Raw genomic sequence first — 14704 nt, 5'->3', positions numbered from 1 at the left:
ATCAGCGTAAATCGGACTGCATACATTTTCTAAAAATCGCACCTTTCACAGCCAAGGGGAGAGAACATTAGGGGGACTCCAATTCTCTAGGTTTTGAATCCTATTTACTTTTTGTCTTCTTCTTCATTTAATATGTTTAAATGACATCCTGTTGAAATAATTTAATGTGAGCTTCATTTTAAATATCACGTTTTAAAATATTAAGAACCATAACTAACACTAATCAAATAGTACACTATCAAAATCAATACTTAACTATTACAATTCAGAAGAGTAAAAATTTATAGTGGTAATTATTTTTGCAAACAAATGGAATACAAGATTTGGAAAATAATGAATCATTTCGTAAGTACAACTTCATAAAATTATTGAAGATTCCTTACCCTTTCCACAAATGACCCATTTCTATAACCACGCGAAACAAGCATGATTGGAGACTTTGCTTCTCCACATTTCCCCTCTCCATGTACATTTACTATGTTTTAATAGAAACCTGTTAAAACAATTTAATATCATTAGTTGTATGTTGTCGAAGCAATGGTAATTGAAATCCATCAATCACTAAATTGAAACGCATTCCACACAATCAAATAAAAATCGAATAAGAATTAGGGTTAAGTACCTTCAGGCGTTGTTTCCATTTACGGACTGCAAAAATGGTGGCACGTCGTCTTCTCGAAGAACGGACAAGATGAAGATCATAGAAATCAAGATGAAACGAGGCGGAAGTCCATAGATAAAAATTCCTTCTATACCTGTGATACATAGATAATATATTTTATAGGTGTGTTCAGTTATACTAATAACGAATTACCCCAACTACACATGTCCAGAGTTTATGTAATATTCCTATTAAAACAATTAAAACAACATTTAAATGTATAATTATGCGAATATTGAACAAAAAGTGAATTAACTACATCTCTTCAATAAAGAACCAGACATTAGTTTTAATAAAAATACACCAAAAAAGAAATCAAAAGTAAAATAGTATTTACTGCAATAATATAATTGAAAATAATTTTACCGTATTGTAAAATTATAATGTGAAAGCAGCAACGAATTTAGCTGTTATTGGAAACCAAGGAATTAAGAAAATAAACTAAAGAACATTCCATATGCAATTGTTCATGCACCAGTGTAAGTTGGATTGCATATAGATAATTGCCCAAAACTTTAAAACTAGTTTTCGCGCTTATAACGATGCTGGAATATAATTATTACTTATATTTTCTAGAACGATAACACAATAGTCTTGAAAATTACTTTTCAACAAAAAATAAAATATTCAACAATTATTTATAATTAAAGAGGCTNAGATTTCTCCACAATTTTCGGCTGCGTTTCTTTTTATTGAAAAATACCATAAAAATATAAGGATAAGTTCGCGCTCTAATTTGTCGACATGTAATACAATCATTATTCTGAGTATTAATTAACAAATTCCTGGACAATAATTTTAAATCTGACATAAAATCTTTTAAGTTAAAATATATCCCTTGATCCAGCAGGATCAGAATTTTATATCCTGCTAGACTACGGCTACACGTTCCGAATAATCTAAATATATCTTAATAATATTTGGTTTATTCTACTTAAACAACCAAGCCAGAATTCCATGGCATATCTAAACATTGTAACACTAGCCGCGAATGCTTACGTTGCTACTGATTGTGAGATATAATCATCATGAATGATGTGAGATCTAAACAATACGTAGAAAAGTAAAAAAATCAAATAAATACTTAAAATCTTAATAAACAATACAAAAGACTAGAGAATACTACTGCAAAGATAAAATCATAAATATTATTAATTTTTAAAAGCACGTGGTATACAAAAACAATTAAAAATTAAATTGACTCTAAGTACAATTTGATAATAAATAAAATGTAATAAAACGTGTTACATAAAAAACTAGTAGATGTATAATAAAAAAGCTAATCAGAGAGAAATTAACTTAAGTTTTGTTTTTTAGCATTCAGTTAAGTGTTGTAAAATTATTAACTTTTAAGTATTTTTTCTAAATTGGTTACATGGTCTGATTCCACATAGCAACGGTTTTTTATATAAAGACGGTTAAATAACATGCTTGTTTTTACGTATGTTCATTGAGTCTGGTACGCAGTGACCTTTTGGCTTGACCATTTACTAGTTTTAGGCAATTTTAAGGGTGTCATTTATATTGGTGCAGGAAACAAAATTATGAACTCTCTTAAACAACTTAATAGTTTTTATATTTTATGATTTACCAAAATATACGCACTTTTGTGTTAATTTAGTTCTTATGGGTACGCTTCTTTTCGTTCAAAAATACCATAAAAATATAAACTTAAGCAGGTACGCGCTCTAAATTTTCGACATATTTTACAATTATTATTCTGAGTATTAATTAACAAATTCCTGGGCAAAGGACTGTTTAATCCATCGGGATCGGACAAGCGGAGATTTATTTGTTATAAACTAAAATTTTAATGCTTAATTTCAGTATTGAATGTTTACGTTACCTAAAAAAAACGGAGTTTAAAGGTCTTTGTAAGAAAAAGACGTTATTAGGGATTGAGGCTGATCTTAGGCTGAAAGGGGCTACACCAATGACATTCCCTAAGGGGGCTAAAATAACGATTTTGATAGTACTTGGTAAATGATAGTTTTCAGAGGTGATAGAATGGATTGGTATTAAGGGTTTTTCTCAGTATGAAAACAATGGAATATTGAGTTTTGAAGGGATGGTGGGCACCCTTTGTTCCCCCTACGTACAACAGTAATCACGTGTTAATTTTATCTATCTAAATGATAAATTCATTATCGATAGCATACAGCAAATACTATAACAGCAATAATTTAACTGTAAAGGAAAATAGAAAACGATTTTCCTTACGAAAATAACTTCTTTACGTGAAATTCAATATAATCTTCTTACAAATCCTCAAATATAACGTTGTAATTATTAATTACTCAGTAATAGTTTTAACTTGTTCATGTTAAATTTGGTTGAAAAACCCACACATTTTTATTTTGAGCTATTAAAAAGTGATTTGCTGCTAAATATGAGTATTTAATTAATTTGTATTGCAAACTATTGGGTTGATAGCGAAAATAAGACATTCATTCAGATACTTAAACGTTATTAATAATTAACCAAAATTTTATTGGAAATTGTGGTGGAGGCGCCGGGGCAATTTAAAATAAGAACTATAATTGAGCTGAAATTCTGGGTTCAATGTAGTATTATGTTTAACTGTCACCCTTAAATTGCACTCCTTGCACTTGAACGGAGTTAGGGATTTTAATTTATACTTTTTAATCAATAAATTAAATTACAACTTGTAATGTGAGAGACAGGCAACCCAACATACAGCAAATACTGTAACAAGAATAATTTAACTGTAAAGGAAAATAGAAAACGATTTTTCATACGAAAATAACTTCTTTACGTGAAACTCAATACTATCTTCTTATTAATCCGCATATATTACGTTGAAATAATTAATTACTTATTAATATATTTAGCGACTTGTTCTTGTTATATATTTTTTCCTGCTTCGAGTTTAACTTTTCAGACTGGCACAAGGTTCAATTATTTTTGGCATTATTCCCAAGTGATTAAAATAAAAAGCTGCAGGCTTAGAACCCGTAGAAAGAAAGCTAGAGAGGTGTTCTTTCGGATGAACTAAAGATAGCACATGTATGATGCTGCATATTCTGCAGATTTTGAACACTGGCGGGGATGTTATAGAAATATTTTCATGTTTTCGAGATATGGAGATATTGCAGAATATTACGCATAAACTGGGTGGATAAAGGACTATAACGGACTCTAAATTCGAGCACCTTAATGGACGATTCGTCCCTGGACCACATCCTAATATATTAAAATCATCTAATTGTAATCGTTAATATCATATAACAACTTCCTCTAATGCTTCTTATAATCCGATAAGAAGGCTTGAGGTTCCAGTTATCGGGAATTAATTGACTTGCCTTTGTGTTTGTTTTTTTTTTGTCAATAAAAGGAATACGATTTTCATCAGCGAATTTTTTATCAAGACATCAGGCGAGTAATAAAATTAGAAATATCACTTAAATTAAATAGTTGTGCAACAGTTTGAAGAAGTTTAAGCCTTCAAGTCAATTATAAATAATCACATTCTTCTCCCAATTCATGCAAGAAATGTAATAAATCTAGATTTTTATTTAGTTCTGAATTAAATATTAGCGCAGTCATACAGCAAACGCAAACAGAACAATTTTTATCATAAAAGTGAAATTTGAGCATTTTCAGAGAAATGAATACTGTCAAGCTTTATTCAATATGATTACACCTGTAGAGTTAAAGTTATGTTAAGTGGTAGGAATTAGGGAATAGTCACAAGACTAAACACTTATGATTTTTGTAGCATAAATTATCCAATTTTTACATGACTACCGTTGAAGCAACGCTATACTGATAACAATATATTGCATCATAAAAGACAGGTTTATCTGGAGACAGGTTTATCATTATAAAAAATATTAGAAAAACACCTTAAAAAATTTCGGAGACTTTTTAGTCTTTGACACGTGTATAACGTAAAAAAACAGTAGAGATTTATAACTGTAATTCACGTTCTCACAGGATGATTAAAAAAAAAAAAATGTACAGATAAGGAAATAGTATCAGACCACAAAAAATACGGNAGTTAAAATATATCCCTTGATCCAGCAGGATCAGAATTTTATATCCTGCTAGACTACGGCTACACGTTCCGAATAATCTAAATATATCTTAATAATATTTGGTTTATTCTACTTAAACAACCAAGCCAGAATTCCATGGCATATCTAAACATTGTAACACTAGCCGCGAATGCTTACGTTGCTACTGATTGTGAGATATAATCATCATGAATGATGTGAGATCTAAACAATACGTAGAAAAGTAAAAAAATCAAATAAATACTTAAAATCTTAATAAACAATACAAAAGACTAGAGAATACTACTGCAAAGATAAAATCATAAATATTATTAATTTTTAAAAGCACGTGGTATACAAAAACAATTAAAAATTAAATTGACTCTAAGTACAATTTGATAATAAATAAAATGTAATAAAACGTGTTACATAAAAAACTAGTAGATGTATAATAAAAAAGCTAATCAGAGAGAAATTAACTTAAGTTTTGTTTTTTAGCATTCAGTTAAGTGTTGTAAAATTATTAACTTTTAAGTATTTTTTCTAAATTGGTTACATGGTCTGATTCCACATAGCAACGGTTTTTTATATAAAGACGGTTAAATAACATGCTTGTTTTTACGTATGTTCATTGAGTCTGGTACGCAGTGACCTTTTGGCTTGACCATTTACTAGTTTTAGGCAATTTTAAGGGTGTCATTTATATTGGTGCAGGAAACAAAATTATGAACTCTCTTAAACAACTTAATAGTTTTTATATTTTATGATTTACCAAAATATACGCACTTTTGTGTTAATTTAGTTCTTATGGGTACGCTTCTTTTCGTTCAAAAATACCATAAAAATATAAACTTAAGCAGGTACGCGCTCTAAGTTTTCGACATATTTTACAATTATTATTCTGAGTATTAATTAACAAATTCCTGGGCAAAGGACTGTTTAATCCATCGGGATCGGACAAGCGGAGATTTATTTGTTATAAACTAAAATTTTAATGCTTAATTTCAGTATTGAATGTTTACGTTACCTAAAAAAAACGGAGTTTAAAGGTCTTTGTAAGAAAAAGACGTTATTAGGGATTGAGGCTGATCTTAGGCTGAAAGGGGCTACACCAATGACATTCCCTAAGGGGGCTAAAATAACGATTTTGATAGTACTTGGTAAATGATAGTTTTCAGAGGTGATAGAATGGATTGGTATTAAGGGTTTTTCTCAGTATGAAAACAATGGAATATTGAGTTTTGAAGGGATGGTGGGCACCCTTTGTTCCTCCTACGTACAACAGTAATCACGTGTTAATTTTATCTATCTAAATGATAAATTCATTATCGATAGTGATAGGTATAAATACCCAAGCTCTGTTACTGTGCAATTATAAATAATTATTCATTCATAATCTGTAATTGTACCATTTATCTTTCTTCCTATTTGGGATAGTAATCCTGTTGTAAATATAATACAATTGTTTAAACGTATGTAAATCAAAACATTAATTTTGATAGGTATACTTAAAAAAAGATTCTTGGTGATAGATTCGAAGGTAAGCTTTTTTTTGTTACATAAGTATATGTTGTCCGATAGAAGAAACAGATTCTTCACTTAGGAAATTATGAAACATATTCGAAACACAGTAAAAGGAACAAAACTTTTTTAAATGTTTCAACGGTACTCAATGTCTTATAGAAATAACAAACTTTTTACCTTTCAGCCACCGTCCAAAGCAAAAAATCAGCAATCAATTTAAGTACCTAAATACGTAAGACTTTCATTACCATTATGAAGTTGTATTTAAAAGTGTTGCTTGGATTAGCAATAGTAGTTGCGACAGTTTTCACACAAAATAACAACTGCACCCTGACGGGCAATTCGTTGGACAATCTTATCGCTATTCAGCGACAATGCACTGAGATTGTAATAGAAAATTTCACAGTGCCTGCAAATCGAACTTTATTATTAAGAAGACTTCAGAATGGTACTAGAATAATATTCAGAGGAACCATAAGATTCGAATACGAAGAATGGGATGGAGATCTCATTGTGGTCTCAGGCTCAAACATTACTGTCATTGGAGATCCTGGACACCTATTCAATTGCCATGGTGAAAGGTGGTGGGACGGATTTGGTGGAAATGGTGGCAAATTAAAGCCGAAATTTTTCCGCACGACCAACTTAAACTATTCCACTGTCACAGGGTTGAGAGTAAAAAATACCCCGAAACAAGTTTTTTCCGTTAACCGCTGCAATCACGTCGTGTTTTCGAACATCATAATAGATAATGTGGACGGGGATTCAAGGGGTGGGCACAATACTGATGGATTTGATTTGAACGAAAACAAAGATATAACGATTCAAAACAGTCAAATTGTCAATCAAGACGATTGTTTCGCGATTGGTTCGGGAACAAATTGTAATTTTTTTCACAACCACTGTTCCGGTGGTCATGGAATATCCATCGGTTCAGTTGGTGGCCGCAGAAACAACGTGGTCCGAAATGTTCACGTTAAAAATTGCAGTGTGGTAGATTCGGAAAACGGAATTCGGATTAAAACCATTGTTAACGCAACAGGCCAAGTACGTGACATCAAGTACGAAGGTATAACTATGAGAAATATTACCAATTTTGGTATATTGGTACGAGGCGACTATTTGAATGGCGGACCCACTGGACATCCTACAGCGGGAGTCCCTATTACAAACTTAACTCTTGACAATGTTCGCGGTTGGGTACGACAATATGCAGTCAACGTCTACGTGCTTCTTGCAGACGGTGTAGCCTCAGGCTGGAAATGGACCAACGTTAGTATTACAGGCAGCACATTAAACAACTTCACCTGTACTGGAGTCCCACCAAATTCAGGAGTTAAATGTTAAACAAAATTACATTATACTTATACGTATATGTATAAATAGCAAATAAATATTTTTTGAATGTTTCAAAATACGATCCACGCTTGACTTTTTTAATAGAATTTTACTAAGAATTTTATCTTATGCCTTTAGGGTACATTACACAATCATTCTAATCGTTCGGAGGTACGAAAAATTATGAAGGAATATACACAGATTCCAGTGGTGACCAGGGCTTTTGGGCGCGGTTTGAGATAAACAAATATAACCATGTTATTTACAAAAACCACCCCTAAAAACTGAACGTGAAAACCCGTACGATAATTCTCGACTTGTTCTGGAATTATTCTTTATCTTCCGAGGAATGAAAACTATTTAAGAATAAATGTAGATATATGCGCTCCTTGAGATAATGAAATATAACAACTTTTTTTGTGAGAAGATCGCTCTTAAAACTGAATTCAAATAGCACATGTCAATTTTCGGCTTGTTCCACAATCATTCCAAACGTCCCAATAATTAATACTATGTACAAATGGACCTCATTTTCAATCTGCTACAAAATTATTATGAGAGTTGTAAGGGATTAAAAATATGCAGAGAAATATGTGAAATTTAGAGTTCTCCACAATTTTTGGTTGCGTTTCTTTTTATTGAAAAATACCATAAAAATATAAGCATAAGTTCGCGCTCTAATTTGTCGACATGTAATACAATCATTATTCTGAGTATTAATTAACAAATTCCTGGACAATAATTTTAAATCTGACATAAAATCTTTTAAGTTAAAATATATCCCTTGATCCAGCAGGATCAGAATTTTATATCCTGCTAGACTACGGCTACACGTTCCGAATAATCTAAATATATCTTAATAATATTTGGTTTATTCTACTTAAACAACCAAGCCAGAATTCCATGGCATATCTAAACATTGTAACACTAGCCGCGAATGCTTACGTTGCTACTGATTGTGAGATATAATCATCATGAATGATGTGAGATCTAAACAATACGTAGAAAAGTAAAAAAATCAAATAAATACTTAAAATCTTAATAAACAATACAAAAGACTAGAGAATACTACTGCAAAGATAAAATCATAAATATTATTAATTTTTAAAAGCACGTGGTATACAAAAACAATTAAAAATTAAATTGACTCTAAGTACAATTTGATAATAAATAAAATGTAATAAAACGTGTTACATAAAAAACTAGTAGATGTATAATAAAAAAGCTAATCAGAGAGAAATTAACTTAAGTTTTGTTTTTTAGCATTCAGTTAAGTGTTGTAAAATTATTAACTTTTAAGTATTTTTTCTAAATTGGTTACATGGTCTGATTCCACATAGCAACGGTTTTTTATATAAAGACGGTTAAATAACATGCTTGTTTTTACGTATGTTCATTGAGTCTGGTACGCAGTGACCTTTTGGCTTGACCATTTACTAGTTTTAGGCAATTTTAAGGGTGTCATTTATATTGGTGCAGGAAACAAAATTATGAACTCTCTTAAACAACTTAATAGTTTTTATATTTTATGATTTATCAAAATATACGCACTTTTGTGTTAATTTAGTTCTTATGGGTACGCTTCTTTTCGTTCAAAAATACCATAAAAATATAAACTTAAGCAGGTACGCGCTCTAAATTTTCGACATATTTTACAATTATTATTCTGAGTATTAATTAACAAATTCCTGGGCAAAGGACTGTTTAATCCATCGGGATCGGACAAGCGGAGATTTATTTGTTATAAACTAAAATTTTAATGCTTAATTTCAGTATTGAATGTTTACGTTACCTAAAAAAAACGGAGTTTAAAGGTCTTTGTAAGAAAAAGACGTTATTAGGGATTGAGGCTGATNAGTGGTACTACAATAATTTTTAAAGGAATCATAAGATTTGACTACGCAGAATGGGAAGACGATCTCATTGTGGTCTCAGGCTCAAACATCACTGTCATAGGAGAACCTGGACATCAATTCGATTGTCATGGTGAAAGGTGGTGGGACGGAAAAGGTGGAAATGGTGGCAAACTAAAACCGAAATTTTTCCGCACGACCGACTTAAGCGATTCGTCTATCATAGGGCTGAATGTTAGAAATACCCCGAAACAGGTTTTTTCCGTTAACCACTGTAATCATGTCGTGTTTTCGGACATCATAATAGATAATGTGGACGGGGATACAAGGGGTGGGCATAATACTGATGGTTTTGATTTGAACGAAAATAATGATATAACGATTCAAAACAGTCAAATTTTTAATCAAGACGATTGTTTCGCGATCGGTTCGGGAACAAATTGTAATTTTTTTTACAACTACTGTTCCGGTGGTCATGGAATATCCATCGGTTCAGTTGGTGGCCGCAGAAGCAACGTAGTGCAAAATGTTCACGTTAAAAATTGCACTGTGGTAAACTCGGTAAACGGAATTCGGATTAAAACGATTGTTAACGCAACAGGCCAAGTACTTGACATCAAGTATGAAGGTATAATTTTGGAAAACATTACTAATTATGGTATAGTGGTACGAGGCGACTATCTGAATGGCGGACCCACTGGGCATCCCTCAAGGGGAGTTCCTATTAGAAATTTTACTCTGGATAATGTTCACGGCTGGGTACAACAACGTGCTGTCAATGTCTTCGTACTTCTTGCAGAAGGTGTAGCGTCAGATTGGAAATGGACAGATGTCAAAGTCACAGGCAGCAGACGTAGCAACATCTCGTGTACTGGAGTCCCACCAAATTCAGGAGTTCAATGTTAAACAAAATTATATTATACTTATACGTATATGTATAAATAGCAAATAAATATTTTCTGAATGTTTCAAAATACGATCCACGCTTGACTTTTTAAATAGAATGTTTACGAAGTATTTAATCCTATGCCTTCAAGGTACATTACAAAATTATTCTAAACTTTCCGGGGTACGAAAACCATGAAAGAATATATACAGATTCCAGTGGTGACAAGAGTTTTTGGGTGCGGTTTGAGATAAACAAATATTACCATGTCAGAACAAAGGCTTTCACGCCCGGAATTCATAGTAGAATGAAGATTCGGGCTATAGGGTCGTGGTTTAAGTGAACTATTCTGTCTAGACGTTTCGTCAGCTACTGCGGCTGACATCCTCAGTGGTAGTGCTGCGTTGACCACGGCCCTATAGCCCGAATCTTCATTCTACCATAACCATGTTATTTACAAACAGCGCCCCTACATACAGAACGTGAAAAGCCGCACGTCAATTTTCGGCTTGTTCTGGAATTATTCTTTACCTTCCGAAGAATGAAAACCATGTAAAAATATATGTACATTTCAATAGTGGCATCAGTTATAGCGTGCTGATTGAGATAAAGAAATATAACAACTTTTTTTATGTAAAGATCGCTCTTAAAACTGAACTCAAACAGCACACGTCAATTTTCGGCTTGTTCCACAATCATTCTAAACGTTCCAATCATGAAGACGATGTACAAATGGATCTCATTTTCAATCTCCTATAAAATTATTATGAGCGTTGTAAGGGATTAAAAATATGCAGGGAAATATGTGAAATTTAGAGTTCTCCACAATTTGTGGCTGCGTTTCTTTTTATTGAAAAACAACATAAAAATATAAACATAAGTGCGCGTTCTAAGTTGTCAACCTGTTACATAATTATTATTCTGAATATTAATTAACAAATTCCTGGGCAAAGAAACCGATTAATCCGTCGGGATCAGACAAGCGGACATTTATTTGTTTTAGACTAAAATTTCAATTATTAATTTAAGTATTGAATCTTTACGTAAACTTGCTTGTCTTAAAAAAAAACGGAGTTTAATGATCTCTGTAAAAAAAGAGATCATTGAGGATTGTCTAATCGTAAATTGAATTTTAAACATTTTTCAAAGGCTGAGCGGGGCTACACCAATGACATTTGCTAAGGCGGATACCAGCTAACTGATCAGCTACCGTGATGATTTTGGTAATACTTGGTAAATGGTGGTTCTTGGAGGTGATAAAATAAATTGGTACTAAAGGTTTTTCTCAGAATAAAAACAATGGAATGTTTTTGATTTATTTTCCCCTCAATTAAGCCCGTGTAAATTTTATCTACCTAATTGATACATTAATTATCGATAGTGATGCCTATAAATACTCAAGCTCTGTTACTGTGTTATTATAAACAATTAATCATTCATAATCCGTAATTGTGACTTCTTTATTTCTATTTGGGATAGTAATCCACTTGCAAAAATTTTTAAAATTTTTATACGTATGTAAATCCAACATCATCTGCTGAACATACTTTCGAACATCTCNGTCCTACAAATTGATCATAAAATTTTCCGAGTATGAAAACTACGAAAGAATGTGCATATGTAGGTTGTGTGCACATAGATGTATTATATAAAAAAAGAAAATAAAAGGTTTTTGAATTATTGCTAGTTTGATTAGTTGGAACTCAACAAAGGTTTAACTTCCCGAAACACGTAGAGTTCTACTAATTTAACTTTCAAATACTTAAAGTATTTTCTTTTGTTTATTTTGTACTGGATGTCTGATAGAAGTAACAAAGTTTTTACCTTTCAGCACTTACACTGAACATCGCCACCGTCCAAAGCAAAAAATCAGCAATCAATTTACCTAAATACGTAAGACTTTCATTACCATTATGAAGTTATATTTGAAAGTGTTGGTTGGATTAGCAATAGTAGTTGCGACAGTTTTCACACAAAATAATAACTGCACCCTGACGGGCAATTCCTTGAACAATCTTAACTCTATTCAGCGACAATGCACTGAGATTGTAATAGAAAATTTCACAGTGCCTGCAAATCGAACTTTATTATTAAGATCACTTCGAAGTGGTACTACAATAACTTTCAAAGGAATCATAAGATTTGAATATGCAGAATGGGAAGACGATCTTATTGTGGTCTCAGGCTCAAACATCACTGTCATAGGAGAACCTGGACATCAATTCGATTGTCATGGCGAAAGGTGGTGGGATGGACAAGGTGGAAATGGTGGCAAATCAAAACCGAAATTTTTCCGCACGACCAACTTAAATTATTCAACTGTCACAGGGTTGAACGTAAGAAATACCCCGAAACATGTTTTTTCCGTTACCCACTGCAATCATGTCGTGTTTTCGAACATCATAATAGATAATTTGGACGGGGATTCAAGGGGTGGGCATAATACTGACGGATTTGATTTGAACGAAAATAATGATATAACGATTCAAAACAGTCAAATTTTTAATCAAGACGATTGTTTCGCGATCGGTTCGGGAACAAATTGCAACTTTTTTCACAACCACTGTTCCGGTGGTCATGGAATATCCATCGGTTCCGTTGGTGGCCGCAGAAACAACGTGGTCCAAAATGTTCACGTTAAAAATTGCACTGTGGTTAATTCGGAAAACGGAATTCGGATTAAAACCATTGTTAACGCAACAGGCCAAGTACTTGACATCAAGTATGAAGATATAACTATGAGAAATATTACCAATTTTGGTATAGTGGTACGAGGCGACTATCGAAATGGCGGACCCACTGGGCGTCCCTCAAGGGGATTTACTATTAGAAATTTTACGTTGGATAATATTTATGGCAGGGTACAACAACGTGCTGTCAATGTCTTCGTACTTCTTGCAGAAGGTGTAGCCTCAGATTGGAAATGGACAGATGTCGATGTCACAGGCAGCAGACGTAGCAACATCTCGTGTACTGGAGTCCCACCAAATTCAGGAGTTCAATGTTAAACAATATTATATTATACTTGTACATATATGTATAAATAGTAAATAAATATTTTATGAATGTTTTAAAATACGATCCACGCTCGATTTTTTTAATGGAATGTTTACGAAGAATTTAGTCTCATGCCTTCAAGGTACATTACATAATTATTCTAAACTTCCGAGGTACGAAAACCATGAAAGAATATATACAGATCCCAATAGTAACAAGAGTTTTTGGGTGCGGTTTGGGATAAACAAGTATAACTATGTTATTTACAAGAACCACCTGTACAAACTGAACGTGAAAACGCACACGTTAATTTTTGACTGGCTGTGGCACTAAGCCTCCAAGGGACAAGAACAATGTATGAATATATGCAGATTTCGCTGGTTGTATCAGTTTTTGGGTACGGCTTCAGATATATTCCAACATAATTATGTTATTTACAAAAACCGATATAAAAACTGAATATAAAAACGTGCATCTCAATTTTCGGCCTGTTATGGAATTATTCTTTACTTTCCGAGGAATGAAAACTATGTATGAATATATGTAAATTTCACTGGTGGTATCATTTTCTGGCTACACCAATGACATTTGCTAAGGGGGTACCCTGCCATCTGATCAGCTACAGTAACAATTTAGGTAATACAGTAAAAGCTTTTTATTCGCAGGGTATACGTTTCATAAATATATTGCGAATACAGAAACCGTGGATATGGAATGGTAGTTGGTGTTGGAATTGTAGGGGATAAGTTCTAAGGTTTCAAAATAACATCCATATGTTTCAGAATAAAATCAATTTATTAAGAAATTCGCAATTAAAGTCAATCGTTATTTAGGTTTATAAGTTTTAGGCAAGGGTTTAAAAAATTTAGTTTTTTTTTTGTTTTGATATTTGAAATTAGTCCACTCGATTACATCTTCTATAAAAGTCGGCTCGGTACGAACCAACAGTACTCAAAAGATGCCGATACGTTAAAAAATAACACCGAATCCTTTTCTATTTACTCGATTACATCTTTTATAAAAACTGCCTCGGCACGTACCAACAGTATACATACTCAAAAGATGCCGATACATTAAGGAGATTCAATAGTACACGCGCCGTGGAGTAAAACATGCTTATCGGTTCTAGATATCATGAGTTTAATATTTGGAACAAAGGTTTGAAATTTTGTAGTAATATAGATAAAGCTTTGTTCTAAAGCCTGTAGAAGAAAATTTTTTAATTTCTATTGAAAATAGGTGTCCTACAAGAAGCGGCGATTTTAAGCACTTGTAGAAGCTTTTAATCACCATATTATTGAAAACCAAAAACGTACCGAGTTAGTGCGAATCTTTGTTACCATACAAAAAATCACTTACATATATCGCAGCGTTAAATCACAATATTTAGAATAGGAACCCATGTTTTCGGAAAAATTCATACTAGGCA

The 14704-nt window shown here is 32.5% G+C and overlaps 2 protein-coding genes and 1 long non-coding RNA gene across 4 annotated transcripts; 2 read left to right on the top strand and 1 right to left on the bottom strand.

Annotated features, from left to right (window-relative positions):
• Positions 1–6: 6 nt before the first annotated feature.
• Positions 7–1304, bottom strand: LOC112905714. The gene is made up of 3 exons (XR_003231975.1): positions 623–1304; positions 384–493; positions 7–148 (listed from the first exon to the last, which is right to left on the bottom strand). It is a non-coding gene; the product is annotated as an uncharacterized LOC112905714 (long non-coding RNA).
• A 4747-nt stretch (positions 1305–6051) lies between these two features.
• Positions 6052–13359, top strand: LOC108739979 (polygalacturonase-like). Of its 2 annotated transcripts, none has more exons than XM_018474120.2 (2): positions 6052–6217; positions 12110–13359. In XM_018474120.2, the coding sequence occupies exon 2, from the start codon at positions 12192–12194 to the stop codon at positions 13284–13286; it is 1095 nt and encodes a 364-aa protein (XP_018329622.1). In that variant the 5' UTR covers positions 6052–6217; positions 12110–12191; the 3' UTR covers positions 13287–13359. The 2 variants fall into 2 exon arrangements, with proteins under 2 accessions (XP_018329622.1, XP_018329621.1); XM_018474119.2 differs by lacking the exon at positions 12110–13359 and adding an exon at positions 6386–7618 and having other exon boundaries at positions 6053–6217.
• LOC108739980 (polygalacturonase-like) lies at positions 8514–10375 on the top strand. Its single transcript, XM_018474121.2, has 2 exons — positions 8514–8522; positions 9381–10375. The coding sequence occupies exons 1-2, from the start codon at positions 8514–8516 to the stop codon at positions 10296–10298; spliced, it is 927 nt and encodes a 308-aa protein (XP_018329623.2). The 3' UTR covers positions 10299–10375.
• Positions 13360–14704: the final 1345 nt, after the last annotated feature.

The sequence above is a fragment of the Agrilus planipennis genome, unplaced genomic scaffold (genome assembly GCF_000699045.2).
Source record: "Agrilus planipennis isolate EAB-ADULT unplaced genomic scaffold, Apla_2.0 scaffold7, whole genome shotgun sequence".
Taxonomy (NCBI): Eukaryota; Metazoa; Arthropoda; class Insecta; order Coleoptera; family Buprestidae; genus Agrilus; species Agrilus planipennis.
The sequence above is the reverse complement of the archived record's forward strand: the minus strand, read 5'-3'. Positions and strand labels throughout refer to the sequence as shown.

Bases quoted from the DNA above. Each gene is read 5' to 3' on its own strand.
- LOC108739979 (XM_018474120.2), top strand. From the start codon at position 12,192: ATGAAGTTATATTTGAAAGTGTTGGTTGGATTAGCAATAGTAGTTGCG.